At 29.2% G+C, this 24031-nt stretch overlaps 3 protein-coding genes across 11 annotated transcripts; 2 read left to right on the plus strand and 1 right to left on the minus strand.

The window, feature by feature from the left end:
- The first annotated feature begins 246 nt into the window (after positions 1 to 246).
- LOC100787156 (uncharacterized) lies at positions 247 to 1685 on the plus strand. Its single transcript, XM_003534471.5, has 2 exons — positions 247 to 851; positions 1024 to 1685. Exons 1-2 carry the CDS (start codon positions 777 to 779, stop codon positions 1276 to 1278), a joined length of 330 nt encoding a protein of 109 aa, XP_003534519.1. The 5' UTR covers positions 247 to 776; the 3' UTR covers positions 1279 to 1685.
- Positions 1686 to 7420: 5735 nt separating this feature from the next.
- On the plus strand, positions 7421 to 12481 carry LOC100787685 (uncharacterized). 2 transcript variants are annotated; one of them, XM_003534472.4, is made up of 8 exons: positions 7421 to 7511; positions 8516 to 8666; positions 9788 to 9904; positions 11107 to 11184; positions 11346 to 11428; positions 11795 to 11896; positions 12013 to 12113; positions 12253 to 12481. In XM_003534472.4, exons 1-8 carry the CDS (start codon positions 7498 to 7500, stop codon positions 12279 to 12281), a joined length of 675 nt encoding a protein of 224 aa, XP_003534520.1. In that variant the 5' UTR covers positions 7421 to 7497; the 3' UTR covers positions 12282 to 12481. The 2 variants fall into 2 exon arrangements, with proteins under 2 accessions (XP_003534520.1, XP_006587811.1); XM_006587748.3 differs by having other exon boundaries at positions 7441 to 7511; positions 8528 to 8666.
- A 1842-nt stretch (positions 12482 to 14323) lies between these two features.
- On the minus strand, positions 14324 to 20939 carry LOC100814260 (uncharacterized). Of its 8 annotated transcripts, none has more exons than XM_041005162.1 (16): positions 20553 to 20906; positions 20372 to 20445; positions 19911 to 20036; positions 19573 to 19626; positions 19362 to 19472; positions 18761 to 18844; positions 18549 to 18667; positions 18348 to 18449; positions 17841 to 17957; positions 16206 to 16274; positions 16055 to 16121; positions 15894 to 15947; positions 15668 to 15757; positions 15486 to 15518; positions 15104 to 15136; positions 14500 to 14693 (listed from the first exon to the last, which is right to left on the minus strand). In XM_041005162.1, exons 2-15 carry the CDS (start codon positions 20396 to 20398, stop codon positions 15104 to 15106), a joined length of 1086 nt encoding a protein of 361 aa, XP_040861096.1. In that variant the 5' UTR covers positions 20399 to 20445; positions 20553 to 20906; the 3' UTR covers positions 14500 to 14693. The 8 variants fall into 8 exon arrangements, 6 of the variants coding, with proteins under 6 accessions (XP_014617876.1, XP_006587812.1, XP_014617877.1 ...); XR_005886429.1 differs by having other exon boundaries at positions 14617 to 14693; positions 15668 to 15786; positions 20553 to 20939; XM_014762390.3 differs by lacking the exon at positions 15104 to 15136 and having other exon boundaries at positions 14324 to 14693; positions 19362 to 19466; positions 20553 to 20835.
- Between the last annotated feature and the right edge of the window lie 3092 nt (positions 20940 to 24031).

The following is a 24031-nucleotide window of genomic DNA, read 5'->3' on the forward strand; positions in this document are numbered from 1 at the left end:
ATGTTATTGGTACCAATTATTTATCGATTTTTATAATTAATTGTCGCTAAAAAATCTGATTGATTATCTCTAATAATATTATTTCCTTTTCATCATGGTTTTTTTATCTATAAAGTTTGAACCCAATTTTTTTTTATAAAAAAAATAAGAGTTTGAGTACCACTCAGACTAAGATCTCTCTTATTTTACTGCTCACTACTTTTTTTTAATAAAATTCCTGCCTTTATTAGGTTTACAGACATTCACACAAATGGGTTGAAGAAAAGAAAGGGTGTTTACACTTTACTTGAGTGAGACTGAGAGTCTCAAGAGAGTGTGTGTGAGTGTTTGATATTCTCGATTAAATAAATCTCACTGTCTCTTTCTCTCTCTCTCTCTGTCTCTGTGTTTTTGTTGTGTTCTCTTTACTACCTCTTGAAACCAAAAGGGTCACTCTCTGTGCTGTGGCCTCTGTTTTCAAAGGAAACCCTTGTTCTTTTCCTTGCCTTTCTTTCTTAGCACTGTCTTCCAACTCCCAACTCATATAATTTCATTTTCCCTAGTCTTTTTTGTTTTCACTCTTTCCTTGTGAAATCTGCAAAACCAGCTATTCAGTTTAGTTATCAAACCAAGCCGAAGCTCTTACATTATTTTTATATATAAGTAGGCACCAAATACACATTTATGATACACCAATTTGAAGCTTGTCCACACAATACAAGATTATCACCATCCCCTTTCCATTCACAAACCTAAGAGTAAGAAGCACTTGTCAGTGACCAACAAACCAACCAACCATGATGCCTGCTCATGGCCTCATAATCTCTCTCATTTTTGTGTCCATTTTAGCAAATGAGGCAAGCTTGGTCCATGTGAGTCCCCCGTCTCTCTTTCTCAGTCACACACACAAAAAGTTTTCATTTTTCAATTTCATTCTTCGTCCTAGCTACTTTTTCTGTTACCCTTTGTGATGTTTCCTGTGAATTTTCTCTTGGGCAGTGCTGTAAACTGAAAAAGATTTTTTTTTTTTTTTTTTATGATTAGGAGGCAAATGGGTCATTTCCAATGGTGCCCTTGGTGGAGGCTGGGAAGATGGAGATGATGATGGTGATGAATGAGAGCAGAAGGAAACTTGGAAGCTTCCAGATATGTGCCTTGTGCACCTGCTGTGGTGGAGCAAAAGGGATGTGCTTGCCCTCTCCTTGTTGCTATGCCATCAATTGCAACATTCCTCATAGACCTTTTGGCTTTTGCTCATTCACACCAAAGACCTGTAATTGCTTTGGATGCCATCTTTAGTCCCCTCCCCCTATTATAGTCTTATAATAATAATTGGAAAAAAATTGAGGGTTATCTTTAGTTAATTATGTTGCGAGTGTGAATGGGAAGTGAAGTTAAGAATATCTGTTCTTGGTTAGTTTTTTTATTACTATTAGTTATTATTATTGTTTGGGGATTGTTATTTCCTGGAATTATTTTTTGCTTTCTGCAGTGCTTACTGGGATTTGTTAGGGGTGCCTGAAGATATAGCACATTGTCTGATTTGTCAGGATAGCAATATATGATATAATTATATGTAGTACATGGGGAATCAAGAAAACGTTGTCCCTTTACGTGGAGATACTGGGGTTCATGATAATTTTTCACTTTTTTGAATGATTATAGTAATGCAAGTGCTCAGTGAGGCTGTCGTTTGGCCTGGACCATGATTCAACTTTACAACTTATTCTCATTTTGTTAAGGCGACCTGTGGTTTCCTTATTTAATTATTTCATTTGTTTATTTTAACGATAAAATGTTCTAATGCAGATTGCACTATTGAGGGATTTTTTTTATTGAATATTATAATGCTGATTTCTCGTATCTACTACTGCACCTTTCTTCATCCTGCAATTACCTTCACTACCCCCAAGCATTTGTTTTCTTTTGGAGCATAAAGTAGCTTTCATGGTATGGTATCTCTGGCTCAGATTAAATTTACTTGTTACCTCATTAAATTAAGAGTTTAACAAGCTTACAGTGTCAGTAAAATATTAGTATGATTTTTGAGGTAGATATTATTAAAGTCAACAAACTTAACTTACTATACAGGACGGTGTGTGATTAGATGACAATATAAAAAACTTTTACATTCTTAGACTTGGTAATTTTTAAATTAAAACCTCCTATGCTGGTAGTAGTCATAAAAGTTTATTCTTCTCAGTGTATCATTAATTCCTAAACTAAAACCTCTTATCTTGGTAGTACTCATAAAAGCTTATTCCTGGTGTATGAATTTGTATCTTTACTACTCTAGTTGGATGCAACAGATGAAATTTTACAGCCAAACTTGTAGGCAAAGTAAAAAAGGTGGCTTATGGACCATAAAACATATGAAGAAGGATCTGTGTGATGCCTATCAATTAGGGTGGTCCCAGAATTGATAAACGGGGCACCCTTAGAGGGAGACAATAGGGGGCAGATGGGTTAGCTTTTCACTCACCTTTAGATAGAGGGCACTGAGGAGTGCTAATTTTGGTGAAAAGCTCCTGTGTTGATGGGTCTTAATTGTTGGGAGTGAAGATGGATGTGATGATATTAATGCATATTGGTGTACCCAACCGTATGTATCATATTAAGGTGGGTGGTGGTTGGGTTGGAGTAGGGCAATTAAGCCTTTGCCACAAACCTACTTCTGCCTATTTGTAAGTTGTGGTTCACTGCTCTGACTAGTCCCATGCATTAACACTACGAGACTTGGTCTTTGTTAAGTTGTTGCTGCATTTGTAAGATTTCTTGTATAATACTAATACTAGCAATGCTATAATGTTTATAAAGCGTGGATATTAATTATTATTGTTGGTAAATTTATGAGGATGAGGAGTATGGCTGTAGTAGGCTTTGTTGGAGTTGCATCTGAGTCTTGTGAACATTGGTTGGGAATCTTTCTGACCTCATCTGGGCTACAACCCATGTGCTGTTCAAAGCATATTTTAAGGATCAAATGGTATGGGGTGTGGCTGAATCATAATTTCTCCATTTTTAAAAAAAATTATGAGTCTGCTTGTTGGTTACATGATCTATGTTGATTGGTGAGTCAATGTGAGCTATAGTTACTCTCTCTGCAGCACATACCGAGCAAAATATGTACTTCACCATATTGGTATTTCTATTTTGCTGCAGATATACTTTCTTTAAGCTACTGGAAAGTTAAAAAAAAAAAAACCGTATCTGCTTGATAGTTTACCGGTAGATCTTCAATGCTGCATAAAAGCTTTAAATTTGATTCGAATAAAAGGATCTGATCCCAGTTGGTACTTTTCTAGACTTGAAAGGTTTATCATTTTCGCATTTTGTTTTTAAGCATAATTTGCACCACTGCCGTTTTTTATTGAATAATATTTTTTTTTATAAAAGAACTACTACTAAATGGGTTGGTTACTTTAATTTGGTATATTATATAATGCACAAAAATGCATATATCAGCTTGTAATCTTGTATCTTGAGTCCCAATAATTTCACTAGATCGAAGAGGTAGAGTTTTTTTTGCTCATCATGGTATTGATACAAATTTATGTTAAAAGTGACAAATTTTTGTTGGAGACAATAAACTCACATAAAATGATTTTTTTTAATATGATTTATTACACATGATCAATCAAAATTCAAACTTAAATCATGTAATTTAGAGACATAAATTGTTACCACTTATCACTTGTCAATTGTTGTTGGTGAACAAAAGAGGTAGATAGATATATTATAGCAAAATCAATCTTGTGTAAAAAAAATTTAAGTTAATGACAGTCTTGTATTGTAAGTGGAGTTAGTCTTTGATTCAATGATTTAGAACCTTAGAGGACATATGTGGTCTCTCACCCATGACAAAACGAAAGATACTTGAGACTCCATATTATTTTAGGAAATTAAAGAATGTTGTAAAGTAAATAATATCTTATCATATTAATATGGGTAAATAGTCACTTTTGTCTTTGAATGTATAATTTGTTGACAAATGCGTCCTTGAAAGATGAAAATATAAAATTTAGTCTTCGAAAGTGTAAAAAGTACAACAAATATATCTGGTCATTAATGTCGTCCGTCACCGTTAATAAAATAGTCCACGTGACACAGAGGGACAAATTTGTCACTGAAATAATTGTCAACGTGATCATCTCTAATTGCCAGTATAAGGACATCTTTGTTATATAATATTTGTTGACTTTTTGTCTTCTCACTTTGTTGACAAATGCATCTTGAAAGATTAAACTATAAAATCTAGTCTCCGAAATTATAAAAAGCGTAATAAATATATCTAAACGTTAATAGTAGATTGTGACTAATTATTATAATTTGAAAAAAATTATAATGATTGCGACAATTTTTTTTAACAAACTCGTAAATTAAATTGAGTCTAAAGAAAAAAGAATACTCGTTTTATAAACTATAAATAAATTTTTTACGCTCCCATGCTTGATGAAAGGTTCAAGCAAAAAAATGCTTATTGTAAAACATTATAGTTAAATTAGATCCATGAATAATTTTTAGGAAAAATTGTAATTGCAAAGACACTTTTAGTCTATAAAAAACAATCACCTCCTTTAGAATGTTTTTTTTAAGGTTATGATTTTTTAAATGACCAGTCAATAAAAAATAATTGTGTATGATTTAAAATTTTTTTAAAAATCAATAAACTTTTATTATTATAATTTGTAATTTGATGTCATTACATATATTAATAGACATTCATATTTTATTATGAAAAAATTATTAAAAAATTAAATAAATAGTGTTTGATGAAATAAAAACAATGATTTTCTTATTGTTTTACAGTAAAATTTCCTTTTTTCCTGTGTTGATAGCATTTATTCAAAAATTAACAACCAAATGATTGATTTTTTTTTTGTAGTTGAAGAAAAGTAACAAGAATTCGCCATAATAATAAAAATTAACTTTCATTGATAATATTTTATGCATGTCTCAACCATTGGTGAAGTTTGAAAATTATATAACGGAAATATACACTTACTAGTGCGATATAGCTCTCCCAAAATCTTATCGCAATCATTATAAATATTTCAAAATTATAATAATTAGTCATAATCTATTTTTAACGTCCGAATATGTTTGTTGCATTTTTTACACTTTCGGGGACTAAATTTTGTATTTTCATTTTCATCTTTTAGGGACCCATTTGTCTGCGGAATCGAAAAATGAAAAGTAAAAAAAAAAATTATATGAAAAATATGTCCCTATGCTGACAATTAGAAATGATCACGTTGGTAATCATTTTAGTGAAAAATTCATTCATCTGTGCCACGTAGGCTATTTTATTAACGGTGTCGGACAGAAGTTAACGACCAGATATATTTATCGTACTTTTTACACTTTTGAGGACTAAATTTTATATTTTCATCTTTTAAAGACATATTTGTCAACAAATTACACATTCAAAGACAAAAGTGACTATTTATCCTATTAATAATGGAGTTTCTAAAAAGAGTTTTTTTTCATAATCAATTTTATTATTACTAAAAGACTAATTGAGCTAATCAGAATACTAAAAAAATCATTTGACTGAAATGCTCTAATATAAAGCTATAATAACTACCAACGGGCTGTGTTCAAGGAAAAAATAATAACAAAATAAATAAAAAAGAATATAATTCGGGATCGAATAATACAACATCAACTACTTAGTGCGCATATAAATTGATCCAGAGTTATTTAAACTTGATTAGTAATTTTAGGTTTAAGTCTTAGATAATCAACATATTCACCTTCTAGATGTAGACATTTTAAGCATGTTGTTCCTTTTTAAACTAAGACTGAATGTTATTTTTTTTGGTCATTTATGTTTTAATATTTTTTATTTTAACACATTAAATTTTAAAAAATTTATTTTGATTCTTTATATTTTTAAAAGTTTTTATTTTGATCTATAAAAAAGAATTTCATTTTGATTATTTTTTTCATTTACCGATAAAAATGTTAGTATTTCATTAACTTTAAAATTTTAAAATAATTAATTTAAAATAATAACAACTAAAAATTGCCACTATATATATCTTTTAAAAATACGTGGGACAACATGCATAGTTGAAGACGTGTATGACAGATATGCTCCCTATCAAATCAGTTGGTCCAATCCAATTTTTAAAACTATGGCTCAAATAAAGGTCCTAAAATATTAAGTATGCTTGGCTCAACCCGATTTACTCTATTGGCCAGACAAGGTTGCTTAAATAAAGGCCTGAAAAATGTTTTTTTTTTCTTTCCTGACATATGACTAGGCTAGACTAAATTCATCAGTTAGGTAAAATTTAGGGCGACTTAACTTGATCCAATTTTAAACTCTAGTTCAATGTGGTTGGATTAAGCAATCTGATTTGTCATCTCTAATATCATTATGACATCAATGTGATGTAGACAAATGATATTTCTTTAAAACATTAAGATTTTTTAATTCAATGACAAAAATTAATAATTTATTATATAATTAGATATTTTAATTATGTGATTAAAGTTTTTTTATAGTTATAAAAAAATATTTGATGAGATAATTTTTCTTTCTTGATCCTTACACTTCAAAAGATCACTATTGAATTATCAATTAGAAAAAAACCAGTTAAAATATATGTAAAAAATATACAAATACAACAATTTGGGTAATTATAATTTTTGTCTTCTAAATTTAATTATGTGCTAGTTTGATCTTTTAACTTGTTTATTTACTTTTGTTCTCTATAAGTTATTTTTCATGTCAATATTTTTGTTAACTTTTATTTTTTAATTCAATTTCATCCTCTGGATGTCTAAATTATTTATTCTTCATATCAAACATTATTCAATAACTTTGCTTCAATAATTTAAAAGATGATTTAGATATGGGTTCAAGATAAATATGATTAATGGTGGGGAAATGGAGTTATTATGAGATTTTGTAACTAATGACGGTTTTACAATGATTACTATGTTTTTAAAATGCACAATACAACAAATATGAGTTGGCTACAGAAGATCATGTGTTACAATTGACCAGAGATTTTCACCGTCGGTTTGACCATTTTGAAGAGGAGTTTCATGGTGAAACATTATTCATCATATCAAACATTATTCACTAACTTTGCTTCATCTTTTAACTTATTCTAATTTAGAAGATGATGTGGACATGGTTTCAAGATAAATATGATTAATGGTGGGAAATAGAGTTATTATGAGATTTTGTAACTAATGACGGTTTTACAATGATTATTAGGTTTTTAAAATAGAAAATGCAACAAATATGAGTTGGCCGGTCACACAAGATCATATGTATTACAGCTGGCTACAGAGTTTGACCATTTTCAATAGGCGTTTGATGGTGAAACAAGGATGAGTATAATATTTTATTCATATTTTTAAAAATAAAAATAAAAATAAAAGACAAAAAAATTAATATCTAACCAAAGTTGAAGAGTATTTAATAAGAACTATCGAAAATGAATACAGTAAAAAACAACATATCTTCCTCATTTCATCTGTCTTTTTAACATTGCTACAATGCCTGGAAGAAGGTATGTCTCTTTTTTTTCTTGTCAATTACTTATATGATTACAAAAGTTGAAACCTTATTTACTTCTTTGCTTAATGCATATATTGCTTTCCATAAATGTTAAAGTTAAGAATTGTTGCAACATAAAATTTTTAAACTTTTCTTTCAATTCCTTTAGAAAATTTATTTGGTGCCACAAAAGACAGAAGTATATGTCAAATTTATATTTATTGTTTATCTTTTTTAAAAGATCTCTAATTATATGTAAATTTGTATTTGATGCCTATCTGAAGTGTTTTGAAATACATATATTTTGTTGATGGTGATAAAAGCTTAATTGTTTTTCTTATCCTGTTTTGCAACTTATTGGTTTAATTGAGAAAATTGTTGAAGCCTTCTTCATCCCTTCACTTATTGTAGAGATTTATGTTTGAGAGTAGAGTTTCGAGGATAGTATAACTCCAAGCTTTTGAGTTTTCATTTAATGTCTTAAAAAAAGAAATATTGGGCACCATAGAAAGGTATTTTTTTGTTGTTGTCAAAATATCAGTTTATTAAAAAAAAAAACTCTTGACTCTACAATAGAAAATTCCCATGAATAGCCATCTCTCAAGAAGATTGATGGTTTCGACTTTTGCCTCCCTTAATTTTTTTTAGATTTAAATATGTTTTTGTTTCCTCAAATTTGGGTCACTTTTATTTTTGAGGAACTAAAAATAGAATTTTTTGAAATTGAAGAACTAAAAATATTTTAAAATTTTGGACCAAAATAAAATAACTAAAATTTGAGAGACAAAAAATATATTTAAGTTTTTTTATTTTATAATTTAAATAGTTGTTTTAATTCATATAAAGAGAAAACAATTCATTTATATCCTCTCTAAATGTTTGAATTTTTCTAGAAAATTTGTCCACAATTTCCTTGTAATAATTATGTAGAAAGATTGTGAAGAAGAATAATTAGCCTTACTATTTTGTTCATCTTATTTTAACATTTATTTTTATATGTTAATGCCTTTAATTCAGATGTATAAACAGGAATCCTACATCTGCATTTATTGAGCCGATCCATGAGATACAATTTGAACAAGTGCTGGGTCCTATAAATAGATATACCAATTATCCTAATACTATAGGAGGATTCCCAATGCAAACTCAATTGCAAAATACTCAACAGGTATATGGCTAATTTATTTTATATTTTCTTTTTGAGAAAATTGTTTTTAATCCATTAACTTAATTAATCTAGGCGAAGGACTATCTTTCAAATATGTTTTCTATTTTTTTTTTACAACATATTGTGGTTTTGTGCTAGTTGTATGATTAATGGATTCTATGATATTCACACACTAACAATATGTATGGACCCTGGTCATAAAATAAATTAGTATATATTTAATATCTTAATCAAGGTTATAAGAATTGATTTGGACCAACTAGTTGAATTGGTCTGACAAGAAATCAGTTATATAAGTGGCTTGAATTGCTTGTTGGATTGAAAATGTTACAAACCCAAATGCAACCCGTTTGACTTTTCAAGTGAGTTGGTAACTCAACTAGCTAGTTGAACCGGTTTAGGTGACGTAGTAGCTAGAAATTTTTTTTATGAACTAGTACGTTGTAAAACAAATTGGAAATTTTCAAGGTATATTATGAATTTTTATAATTTTGAATGTATGAAATTTACATATTATAAATTTTTAGGAATTGTTTAAAAATATATTGTTTCATGTGATTTGACTAATGACATGTTGATCTTGATCAAGTTGATAATTAGTCTAAAACTTTCTTAATATAAAAAAAAAAATTAGTGTCCTTAGCTTTGTTTTGCTTCCAAAACACCACTCCAAGATATACCCTCAAGTATTTTGCCTATATATTGATAAATTAGTTTATCACATATCAAGGAAAGACTATGAAAAAACACAAAAAATTAATTCCAAAAATATTACAATGACAAGAGTATACATATTTTCATAATAAGTATTGCTACAAAAGAAATACGCATATGCATAAAATTACAATGCCCAAAGAATTTATATGATGGAAAATTATGTTGCTATAAATAAAATTGTTATTTCTTGACAAATCATTTTAAATACGAATCCCTTGTAGGCGATGAAAACTTAAACACTTTTTAGTTCTAAAAAAGCATATGATGAACCAATAATAAATTAATGTGTTGAAACCAATGTTAAAACATATTTGTGCATGATGTCTATATCATACCATTGAATATTTTTAAAATTGTTATTTTTGTTATGTTTTATATCCTTTTTCCTTAATGTTTTGTTTCAGACTCTGCAACAAGGATTATCAGGCTTTCATCATAACTTGTATGGAATAAGAGAGTCATCCTTGAGGAATGTTAGGATAGGGTCCCCTGTGCAAAATCAATTTCCAAACACTTCACAGGTACATGGTCATTTTATTTTTCTGTTAGGTGAGAAACTTGTTTTTAATTTAACAGCATAATTCATGTAGGTGACAGAGTATCAGCTATGCATGCTTCCATGTGTCTGTGTATGTCTGTGAGAAAAATATTAAAGAGAAAAGTTTCTACATTTGAAAATTAAGGATATGTTTAGGAGTGATATATTATTAAAAAAAGGAAAGAGAGAATTTTTTAATAAATACTATTTAGTTTAATACTTTTTTAAAAATAAAATAAATAAAAATGGTAAATTAACATAATGTATTAATTTGATATTCTAAAAATTGACTTAAATTATCTGATCAAATTGGTCTAATTGTGACCCAATCATATAACCAATCTGAGTTGGTGGTTGATGAAAATGTTACATAACTAGTGTGACTTGGTGTAACTCAATTGATTTTTTAGTTAATCGATAATTTGACTGGTTAAAGTTGTTTAAGTGAACTAATGGTCCCACATGTTTTTGATTGAATTCTTGTGTTGTGAGCTTTTAGATATAATATGGATTTTTTTTATAACTTTTAGAAGTACGAAATTAGGATATTATGATTTTTTTACAAACTTTTAATATATAACCACTAATGCAGTTCAACAAATGATTCAATGGTTCTAGCGGTGACTAATTGATCCAATACTTCGATGGATTTGATAATTGGGCCAAGTATATATATATTATAAATAGTACATAACACCCTTAATTTAAAAAAAATCCCCCTTTTTTTTCTCTACTTCCCAAAACTCCACTCTAAGATATACCCTCAATTATGTAGCATATATTATAAACCTTAAACCCCATAAAAAATGTTCCTTATGTCCAACAATATTTTGGTCACATAAAAGTATAAATATTTTTGTAACAAGAATGTTCAAAAGATTTCTACATTTGTCATAAAATTGCAATGTTAAAAAAAAAGTTACATATGGCAGAAAATTAGCTAGGTTGCTATAAATTAAATTGTTATTTCTTGAGTATTAATAATTTGAAATATGAACTCTTTGTCTGAGAGGAAAATTAAAAACTTTCTAGTTCTAAAAAATCATATGAAGAACCAATGACAAATTGTTGTGTTGAAACCAACTCAAAAATATTTGTGCATGTACATCATACAGTTAAATCCTTTTAAAAATGTGACTTTTGTTATGTTTTATATCATTTTCCTTAATGTCTATTGTGTTTCAGACTTTACATGGAGGAGTATTGGGCATTCATCATAATTCCTATGAAATAGGAGAGTCATCATCATCAAGGAATGTAAGGGTACGTTATATAACATACACATTAACACATAAAGAGTGTAATGTACTTTTGTTTTAGTTTCATGCACTCACTTGATTGATCTATCTATATATATTTTTTTAGGAATGATTCTATTTCAAATTTAAGTAATAAATTTTTATGATGAATTCCTCTGAATCTAGATGAGAATGACAATTGAAGAGCCTCAACTGAGTAGCTCACTTTATCCAACTGGTCAAGTCAGTAGAAACCCTTCCCCACCATGGTAAGTTGAATTTCTCCACTGAACCCGGATTTTGGACACATTTTGATATATTTTCAATATATCTATAATGATGTATTAAAATTTATCTACTACATCAAATTAATCCTTCTGTTAGTGTATCATGCTAGTGTAGTGATACGTAAAAAATGTGAGATATATCATGTTAGTTAAAATTAACACCATTCACAAATTAAATGAAAAGACTATTTTGATCTAACAAAAATATGACTAAAATGAAAATTTTTAAATTCAAGAGAACAAAAAAAAACTTAAAATATAAATAAAGAAACAAAATAAACCTATCATAAACACAAGGGTATATGCATGAGATTTTTTATTCTTTATCCTATTCTATCATCAATGTAGGGCTGGACGAAACACAACTTATGATCCATCATATGATACGCGCGGTTTACCTGTGGATCCCCATTTAAGATGCCTTACCTATATGAATTGCAACCAGCCATGGTAAGTTTTTTTTATTCTATATTCTATTAACATAACATACATATTATAGAAAAAACATATACAAACATGAACGCTTAAGATTTCTAATTCTATGTTCTATTCTATCATCATTGTAGGGCTATAAGAAACACACTTTATGATCCATCATATGCACTGCGTGGATTAGCTTCGGACCCCCATTTGAGATGTTTGTCCTTAGAAAATGCAGCCAACCATGGTAAGTATTTTATTCTATAATCACACACACGCACGCTTGAGATATTTGTTGTGTATGATATTATAAACACGGGGTGCAAGTGTAAGCCCTTAATTTCTTGAATTGTGCTCTTATTTATATATATATCTTCACGTGTCAGGTAATGGTGATAGGTTGGGTTCGAACTGATCTCAAGCAATGACTTCACCTTGACAAGGGAGCTGTCATTCATCTATGCTTTGAGTCATGATAATTTAGACAATTATGAGAATTTTTGAGATTTTAATTAGCTTTTCTAAGCACATTTAGTAGTTAATAATTTGGACTTGGTTGCTGATATGTGTTTAGAGATTTTCTTTGGCATTAAAATTTGTAGACTGGTTTCGTGATTGGCTTTTCGTTGATTATTGAATCTATTTGGAACCTTAGGCACCATTTGGTTAAATAGATTAATCAAGCAATTTTTTTCATATTTTTATTTATTAAATGAAATTTTATTCATAAACATGACTGTGGAGCGCATATGAAATAAGATAAACGAGTTTCTGTTTTCTTTTTTGTCTACGATCTTAAATATCTTTTATGGAAAATTATCTATCTAATTCTATTTGAAAAATATTTATAACTCGAAACATAATAAAAACGAACTTTTCCATATTTCCAGTATCCTAAGGATTATAGTTAAATAATCTACGTACGTAGAAAAAGTTTTACTGGAAATCACAATGGGTGTAGTTTTAATTTGTAATATATATATATATATATATATATATATATATATATATATATATATATATATATATATATATATATATATATATATATATATATATATATATATATATATATATATATATATATATATATATATATATATATATTATTGCTTATCCACTGTACTAAGGGACAATGTTTAGCAAAAACTTAATAAAACTTTGTGTAGACTCAATTTTTTTATTATTAAAAGTCACTTAAAGTTAAAGCTTAAAAATAAGAGTTTTAAAAATAAAGTAGGGCAACTTATTTGACAGTTTTAGCTAGAAAAATCGTTTAACCTCTACAACATGCACATGATAAAAAAATTATTATTTAATCAATGAGAAGACAAACAAATTTTAAGTGCTTTTCAGAAGAAAAATACAAATATTTTATATAGCTTAAAAAACATTCAATAATTTTTAAAAGAGAAAATTATTAAATGCTTTTAAAGAGATATGTAAGTTTTTTTAATTTTTTTTATCAAGACACAACTTTCATTGTTTTCATTTGATATTTATTTTTACATTTAAAATTTATAATTATTTAATATTTTAAATATTAAATTATTTTAAATTGTGAAATGACAATGGAAAATTCAATTTTTTCTGTAGTTAAAAGTCATTAAGTATACAATTTACTAATTTTCTATCATGTGATAAAATATTGAATGCCTTTAAATCTATATCAAATATTTAATATTTCCTTTTTTAGATGTTAACTAGTGTCCCTAGGAAAGCGGTGGAATAAGTAAAATAGAAAAGTTTTTCTTATTGAGATACATGAAAATGTATTTTCATATGATTTTTAAATGGGTTTTCATATAATTTAATTTCCCAAAAAAACTCCTTTTTAATTTCTTAACAAGTAATTAGGGTACCGGTTAGAAAGATTGTTTTTTTTTACTTGACACTAACTTAAAAACATTTAATATTTGTATGCCTTTTAGTTTATTAAAATTATAAATATGTATGTCATTAGAATAGGAAAAGTTAAAGTACTTTTCTCTTTAAAATCATTAATATCTTCTCTCTCTTGAATAATATTAAATGCTTTTCAGGTTATAAAATTTAGTATTAAGTACAGTTTTTTATTTCATAATTAAAAGCATTGAGTGTTTTCTTTTAATAGATAAAAATATTAAATAAATTTAAATAAAATATTTTGTTTTAAATATTTATAAATTCTAAATATGTTTTCGGTTTCTTACATGTATCTTTCTTCGGATAAAATCTTGATCAAGACAGAATTATTAGACAGTAAATGTAAGAATATCTTCTGGACAGAAAATATTTATTTTCTTTAATGGATTTTTTATTAGTAGGTCAAGGTCAGCATTTGTTTAATAATTAAACAATAATAAATTTAATAATAACTTTAAAATAAATTTTTAATTAAATTATTTTTACAAACAACTAATATAAAATATGAAATAGGGTGGTAGAAATTTGAATAAGGTGGAGAACATTTCGTAATTTTAGCAAAGGACAGAATAAACAATTCCATTTGGGAAACTATTAAAAAAATGAAAGGTTAAACAAATATGCACCAAACTCAATTTGAGGTGAATTATTTTTCCCCATGAAGTCATGCTTGCCCTTGAGATGCTAAAAAAATCTCCTATAGGCTATTTTAACTACTCCCCTCCCCATGATCAACATTTGTTTTATCTGCCAATTGAATCTGCTTCTCTTTACATATTTGTGTATTTTCATAAAATCTATACACAATTTTGACTATTAGTATTTGTTATTGAAATGGATCGACCCAACATTCATCCTCCTCAACTGCCTTCTGCCATCGTTTTCTAAAAACTTGTAATTCACGGTAAGACAGTCTTCTCACCTGCACCATATACAAAATAATATTAGTAAGTAGTATCGACATTATTTGGATATAAGACTTAGTTGTACATTTTATTATTATTTTTATATGTGTTGGCATATTTTGTCACCCAACTTCTTTTATGTTTGTACATTATGTCACTTAACTTTTTAATGTTTTGTTTAGGCGCATTTTGTCACATAGTTTTCAAAATTTTGTGCATTTTGCCGCTTACATTATAATTTTGTTTCAGAAAATGAGTGATAAAATTCGTGAAAACATAAAAGATGAGTAACAAAAAGTACTAATTAAGGAATAAATATCAATTGTTTAACATAAAAATCTCCTCATAAAGGAAAATGTTTTTTTTTTGCACAGGAAAATGATATATACATAGAGACATCACTATCATCTGATAAATAGATACTTACTTATAGAGGTAAACAAATGATTATCTGAGCTAACTGGCAAAGGCAGATAATGACATTAGAGAGGGTGATTGTTATTGAAGGTGACAAGTGCCTAAATAAAGGTTTTCAATTCAATAAACCAAACATGTCATTTTCCATGTCTTTCAGATATTTGCATTGGGCTAATGTGCCTGCATAACACTAGAATTAAAAAAATGTTTTTCTTTCCCAATCAAACAACCTAGCATAAGTCCATTCAAAAAGAATTAATCACAAAAATGGATTCTGAATCTAACTGGATGAGTGATTTTGGAACAGAAAAATGCATTGTGATTTTAACAGAAGTAAAATTTAAGCATGTGCCAATGGTTTGGGCTAAAAAATTGTGACAAGACAGACTTACATCAACTCTATGATCCTTTGTCCGAGATGAAACCTGCAAAGTCAGATAAATTGCAGTAGAATTAGAGGCACACGTTCCATATACAATACATATTAAATTTGATAATCTTTGAAAACTTTAGGAGTACAAGCATTTGAATTGAACAATGCAAAACTTTGGTATAGAGATTCCATATTTCTGACCTCATGCACATCTAAGCCACCAAGAGTAGGATGACCATAGTGGACTATGTATTCAGCATCCACAACACCAACATTTTTTGTTCGATCACCCTAATAACCATAAATAAGATCACAGTAAACTGGAAAGTAAAAAAATAAACGAGAATTATGTCATCAGGGGAATATTCAACATGTAGAATTGGAACTCATCAAACTGAAACAAGAAATTAAGGAGCTTTTAACATGCCTGAGCACAGTAGCCTAGCTGCATATCTAGACCCCATGCATGGATCAAGTCATTCTGTAAAATAAAGTAAACCATGAATGGTGAATAAATAAAGTAATCTTAGCAAAGCAATGTTTATAGTAATTCTTCAGCAGTAACATTAAAATGAGAGAAGGGTGCACCTGGATCATATACCAAATGCAACGCCAAGCAGCTCTTGAGAAAACAGGAGCCATCATTTCAACCCACCTGAAACAATTGGTGAACCTTTCTTAAACTATAGTAATATAAAAGGATTCCACATTAAATTAGAAGTTACCACAAAAATTTTACCCTGTGCAAGGAGGAGCAGTGCTACTTCCATCACAACGTTTTCCACTAACACCACTTTTGTAAATCCTTCTGCTCGCACAATGACCAAAAGCATACTCAATATAGACACAAGTATCAACTTCAAAACTTATTTAATAATTTAATGATATGATTTATCAATTGAAGTTCATAAGCACGATTGGGAAAATTTGAACTCCCATTTAAATCAGGTAATTGGTTTTCAGCTATGAAGTACGGACATGGAACACTACATGGACAAGGACACTGAAACACGGCTAAAATTTAAAACATAAGACACAAGAACACAATAAAATATATATATATATATATATATATATATATATATATATATATATGATGACAAAAATGTAAACTGATAATTAAGATTTATATCAAGATGAACAAGTGGTGTACCAGAAACACACGAAATGAGAGGAAAGTCAACAAACTAGAAAAGAAAAACAAGACGAAGTGACAAACAAAGGGACCACGTATGCGAAGTTAGCCAAGCAAGATGTTACGAATAACACTAAGGGTCTGCTGGAAGCAAAGGGGTCTGCAGGAAGCAAGTTATATGAGGCCCAAAAGGAAAAGCAACAACTCCAAGCTTAGTAAAAGATTAAGTGCAGCATGGAGCATGCACCCTACGTGAAGGAAGCGCGTGGTAGGGAGTAAGTTAGGATCTTCTAGATAGTGCCTTAGGTAGTGGAGAATAATGTGAATATTATGCTGTTAGGATATTCTCTTATTTGCTTATCTTTCCGTTTTGAATTGTCGTATCTACTATATATATGATTGTAATAGCGCTTCTGCGAGACATGAGAAAATTATCAGAATCGTTTTCCTTCTCCTTGCTTTAGGAGGTAGCTTGGTCTTCGAATTCCAAGTGTTTTCTTCTTCTCTTTTTCTTCTTCAGGAGGTGTTGGACCCTCGAAACCAGCTTAGATGTTGCTGTGTGAATGGGGCAAACAAAAAATGTGCCTAATGTGTGTCCAGATAAGTGTCTGATGTATATCCAGAGAGGTGTCCATTGCGTGTCAGTTGTTTGGAGAAGTGTCCGCAGCGTGTCCAAACCCAAATAAAAAAAATGACACCACAAACACGTGTCTAACATGGTGTCCATAGTATATCCGATGTGTGTCGGCATTGGACACGTGTGCAACACGTGGACACGACATTCATCAGAAGTGTCCGCTTCCTATGTTTTCAGTACCTGTTTTATTTACAAGCAAAACCAATTTCCTAGACCGTGACATGCATTCTAATTAATGTAAAACTATATATGAAATTAATTTGGACATATATTTCAATCAGATTCAACAGTTTAAAATGAATTTTACCAAAATCAATTCCACCAAAATTTAAATAAAGAGGCACTAAATAACTAAACTATTAACTGCCTTTATAACAAAAGAAACAAAGCTAGAAGTACTTGTTGCAGAATGCAAATTAAGTTCTGATGGTAACCTATGGTCTAACTAATGAGATAATGGGAACCAGCTATCCCTCATAAAGGTGAAACTATTTGTGTTCTTTAGTTAACTGTAGCTACTGTGATGAGACAAAAAAATTATGTTTCTTATAATACAAACAAAATCATTGTCGACAACAGAAAAAAAGGGTAAACAGTAGAACCTGTGCACATTTGACCTCCTCCCACGTGCAGTAATCTGATGATGTACTTCTGATTTTTCACTATCAAGTGCTGGTTGTGATATCTCCAGTCCTTCACTTTTTATAATAGAAACATACCTAAAATCATTCAAGTATAAAATATCAGCCACTAGTCCTAAAGATGTTGTACTAGTGTATGAACCTTTTCAATTATTTAAAAGTTATAACAACTAGTTTTTAACTACTTAATTCACTACTAGGGCAAAATAGGCACTTCGTGCCCGGACTGGTCTTGGAAGTTAACTGTATGTATAGTTTTTTTTTTTTTTTTTTACGTAGTGATTTGTTTTTAAAAACTATAGCTGTAGTTGAATGTTAAAATGGTACAATAATTTCTAATGATTGAGGATAAAAATGTTAAAAAAAAGTGGATATCAAATAGGATCATACCCATTATAGTAGATATAGATAATCAAATTTAGTTTGTACTTACTTCAGTTATATGTTTACAGAATAAATTGAACATACCTATCAGGGTGAAAGTGTTCAACTCCAAGATCCTCATCCCACAGGAAAATATAACCATATTCTGCAACTATGTCAGGGTGTAAGAAACGCTTGGCAAACCACCTAGTCAGAAAAACGTGTCCAAGAATAAACGTTTTTAGCATAGCTGAATTACTGAAATTCTTTAAATTATTCATTGTAATGAAACATGAGGTCCCCTACCATTTACTTTGATTGGCTACAGCCACGTGAATGACCTGATTATTCCATTCAAAGTCATTCCATTCGTCAACAATGCCATCGTAGTGGAAGAGCATTACAACGAAATTACTTACTAGAAACTGCAATTTGGGGTAGAAAGAGTCAGCACTTATCACATATCAAAATAGAACATTGGTAATGAACAATTTATACAAAACACCCCTTGAAATTACCTTTTTGACCATTTTGTTCACAAGGTCTTTCTGCTTTATCCCAACAGCCATTGCAAACAAATTGGTTGACGTGTTTTCCTTATTCTGTTCAAATGTGCCCAAGTAAAAATACATAACCACAAGAGGCAAAGAAAAATAACTAGGAAAAGAATAGCATGAAAGAGAATGCAAACTGAAGTTGAACTCCATTAAAGAGACTACTTAGCCTACTTCAATATTTTTACACTTAAATATCTATATGGAGCGAGAAATTGTAGAAGTTAATGGTAGGCTTATGCTCACAAAATTCGAATATGTAAGGATGCAAATGCAAATTTTCTCCTGATAAAAGAAAGCAGAATATCTGAATAGATTATTCTTGACTCTTGCTTGAGTATATTTACTAACACTGCAGATGAACAGACAAGTTCTTTTTAACACTATTCACTTCGCAAAGTGAAAACAATAGTGTGACAATCATGCATAAGCTTGACACACCAAATACAAATATTACAAACAAATTTACATTCCCCAAGGAGAAAATGTATGACCCTAATAATATGATCGATCTTCGTAGGTCACAGGACAATAAGTTGAGTGGTCATGAATGACTGAAACTCACCTCTATTGTCTTAGTCATATGAAGATCCCACAAATGTCGCATTTCCAAATCAGAAGTGTTGGAGATTATGCCTTCAGGTAATGCATGATTTCCACCAGGCCTGCACTGATTCTACTAAGCAAAATATAAGCATCAAAGTTGAACATTCCAAACAGTAGATAATCAATGGCTCAAATACTTTCTAATTTACGTGCTGAGTAAGAGAATGAACCTTGCAATTGTCATTTCCCAATTTCTTGGTGTTCATTTTCCATCTTAATAGTTTCTGCAGTATAAAACCAAAACTATCATATTACATGTTCAAATTTTGGAGGAATCCGAATCCCTATTTAATCAAAGTCAAATTCAAATTCAATTTTCTATTTGATCAACAAACATCCATCCCCAAAGGATCCATGGATTGGACCCCCAAATTTACACTTATGGCGAAAAAAAAAAGTCAACCAGGTCAACCAAACTCACTTGGCAGATGAATAGTAATTTTGAAACAACACTATGCAGGAAAACTATTTCACCGGTTTATCCTAAGGTAAGGATTTATTTACATACCTCGTTGTAGCGTTGTGCAAAGAATGAACTTGAGAAAAGCAAAACAACACAAAGTAAAGAAACCACTGGAACGATTCGACAGAGGCATGATCTTTTTTTACTCTTTGAATCAGCATCCAACTTGTCCTGGTTGGTACAAGAAAAGAGGGAAGAAAAAAAAAGGCTACATGAATAAGTAATAATAATAATAAATTAATAAATATAATGATATTTTCATATTTCAACATCTTCAACCCTGCATTGTAAGGGCCGCATACAAAATTCATGGTTCTGCTAAACAAATTAAAAGGAAGAAGAAGAACAACAACTCGGAGACGAATTTATATGCCAAAACAAAATTAGTAAAAACAGATGAAACGGTGCAAGAGAACATACAACGCTGATAAACATTAAACATTACGAATGCAAACAAGAATTGGTTCAATTATACTAATAAATGAATGAAGGAAAAAGTAGCCTACACGACTATGTGTTTTCATTTTCTTCATTCAGAAGCAGAGCAAAGCACAACCTTCAGTTTTGTTTTGTGTATAATCTGTTGACCAAAAACAATTAAAAATGGAAATCAAATTGAAAAAGAAAAAAAACTAGTTTATCAGTGGCAGAGACGATCATGATGAATTGATCAAAAGGATAAGTTACCTTTGGTTTAGTGGATAATGATATAGTTAGTTGATAAGAGAGAGATAAAGAAAGATAAGAAACATGAAAATAGGTTTACTTTGCACGATGATCTTCTATGGTGTGGGTGTTATTTTGAAAAACTAAGGTTGTTGTTGTGACTTTTAATGTAACAGAATATGTTTTTTTTTTTTTTCTTTTTCTGACGTGCCAAAGTAAAATGTTTTTCTCATAGTTTTCTTTTCTGCGAATCGAATGGAATCTGTTTCTTCATTACCGTAACTGGCGATTGCATCACTGGCATGTATAATGTGGGGGTGTGGTTGTGGCGTAATAACATTACATTAACGCATGTGATTAATTTCCCTTTAAGCTTACAAAAAGGAAAATATTTTTGTAATTAATTAGGTTATTATGATTATGAGATATGAATGCATTGAATCGTCCATGTTGGTTAATTGACTTGGTTTTCTTTTCCGTGTAATATCCTTTTGGTTGACTAATAGTATATTTTTATTCTTTTAACTTGAAAAATAAAAGATTAGAGAAACAGAGAGAGAGAGAGAGGTTCATTAATATCCATAATTATTAATTGAACATTACTATGTGGTTTAATTATCGTACTTCAACTATAAATTAATTAATTGGTTAAACTAATCACATCATTACTCAAAAGTTTTATTGGTTCAATCCACATCAGAATTTTAAAACTATAGTTACAAGGGAAAGGCAGGTGAGAGGTCTAAAACCAACCCCTAATTCTTTTTTGTTTTTTGCCGGAAAAAACTTTATTATCAACCCCTTTTATACTAAAAGATTAATTAAATATTTATTCAATGAAATTTTATCATAAGAAAACTTATATTATAATTTATCTTTGGCTATTTTTTTAATAATGAAAATCCATCCCTATACTATAATGTGAATATATGTATTTGTTTAGTCAAAGTTTGAATCCTCATCTATTCCATCTGTTCTTTTGTCATTTATTATGCATAATTATTTTGTACACGATTTAATCATTAATAGTATAATTTTGTCAAAAAAACATTAATATTTTAATAAATGAAATAAGCAATCAACATTAAAAAAAATCCAATTCAATATGCATGAAAATTTTATTATTCTCTAAAAAAAACAATTCATTAATTAAAGTAGATGGCAATATTTTCTTCTCATCTTTGTTTTACAAATTCATTAACAATATAAGCAATTAAAAATAGAAAATGAAATTTGATTAATTGAACACTCGAATATATAATTAATTAATAAATACTTTTCTTGGTTTTGGTAAAACTTAAATGTGAATAAATAATACCCAAATTCAACATACCATATTTAAACGTGAGTATTTTTAATAATTATTTTTGCTATACCCATATCATAAATTAAAAGTTGCAATTCAGAGAATGGGACTCTAAATTAGAGATACTGTAAACCCCCTCCCCTCGCTTATATTTATTAATTATGTTTTATAATATGATATTAAAATATTTATATTTTTCAAATAAACATATTAAATTCAAATCATGTTCTTATTGAATTTGGAATAACCGTACGATGGTGTTTCTCACTTTGACGTTTAAGTTAACAAGTATAGAAAATATATTTACAAAATTAAAGATATATTTAGTAATTATCTAACAATAATTAATTGTGTTATTCCTTAATTTAAAGAATCTTAATAAATTTAAAATATTAAATTATTTATATCTCACATAATTATTGGTTGAGACTATGAATGATGTGATGATCTTGAATTACTTTGATAATTTCTCCTTTTATAAAGATGAAATTGAATCTATCATCTCAATTTCTCGCATTAGATAACATGATTAGGGAAAAATATACATTTTCTCATGTGATAAATCTTTTCTGATTTAAAGGACTATAAGAAAGATAAAATTTTATCTCTTACCTTACTTATCCTTGCAAGGTTCTCTAGATATCAAACTGTCTACTCGACTAGTCACCAAATATGAAGATTTGCCGAATCCAAATAGTAAAAATCTCATTACTACAATGATAATAATAAAAAAACATTGTGCAGTAGAATTGTTATTGAAACGACTTAATGAAAAAGGAAAAAAAAAAAAAAAGAAGAAGAAGATGGTGACTGTGCAAGGTAACAAAAGCCTTACTTACCTTACCTTAAAGAGACAAGTTGGATTCAAACGTGATCAATCCAGTTAGAGGTTTTCTCAACAAAAACAAGGTGAGTCAATTAGAAATAAATAAATATCTTTCTTTTTTGAGAAGAAATAGATATCTTTCTCTTATTAATTACTGCTCATTTTTATTTTTATTTTTGGGGGTTCAACAGGGTCATGATAGACCTTAAAATTTAAAAGAGATCGTTTATAGAGGTACTCACGTTAATTCGTCAATTACTCTTTTAAGAATTAAAATAAATTTCATGAATGTACGTCATAATAAATTTCATTTAATTTCCCCCCTTTAATGTTTGCGTTCAGAGGAAGCTGCAATCCAATTCATTAATTCTTCATGCTGGAAGGGCACAATTATGAAAAGAACACCAAAGCACACGAATTGATCCTATAGAAATTGATGCCCCAAAATTGTTGTGTTATTGCTAAGATAATTAGCGCATGAAAAAAAAATACCAAAGCAATTTTTTCTTAGTTTTTTCTCTTCTTTTCCTTTCACTCTGAGTTACTTTCAGAATTTTTTTAAAATAACGATAACAAATTTCTGTTAAGTCAATACCATAGATTAAAATAACAGAAGAAAAAACGCATTAGTTCAAGCTATATATGTTATTTTACTATAATAATAAAGTCCCATTGAATGATTCATCAAATTCTCATAAAACTATAAGCTGGCTCACGTTGTCTTCGTCCGTGTGAATAATAATTTAGTGTCTAATTTATTTTCTTCCACCATCAATATGCGTTATGGATACAGACGTGCGTAGTTATGAATAGGATGCGTGGCTGTATATATTATTTTCTTGACATGACTCTCGTGGCCTAAACAAGAAAATGTTCAAAGTCATAGCAATCCCCTTTTTTATTTGTATTGTTGGGTTGGGTCAAAATGTTCACAGTCTAGCCAAGATGCTTGTCATGGCCCAACATGGAGAAATTGGTGCACCTTGTTTTATTTCTTAGACTAGCACATTTTAGTAAAAATTAATATCAATAATTTCCATTGGTCAAACAACTTCTAACTTCTTATATTTAGTTCAATTTCCAAACAACTTAAAAATATCATAATATTTCAGTGATTGTCAAGGTCCCAATACATTCAATAATTGTTTAGCTCCTAAATTTTTAGATAAACAAATAAAAATCACTATTGAAGCAAAATGCAAAAGGTTGTTTTTAGATTTAAAAAAATAGTGTTCTCTTAGGATACTAAGAAGCGACATATATAGTAGTGTCTCGCTATTATGCCAAGGTTAAATGAATTAATTCTACCACAAGCAAGTTAAAATGGATCAAAGGCATCTAGACATCTATGAATGCAATTACGCATTC

This window comes from Glycine max, chromosome 9 (genome assembly GCF_000004515.6).
Source record: "Glycine max cultivar Williams 82 chromosome 9, Glycine_max_v4.0, whole genome shotgun sequence".
NCBI lineage: Eukaryota > Viridiplantae > Streptophyta > Magnoliopsida > Fabales > Fabaceae > Glycine > Glycine max.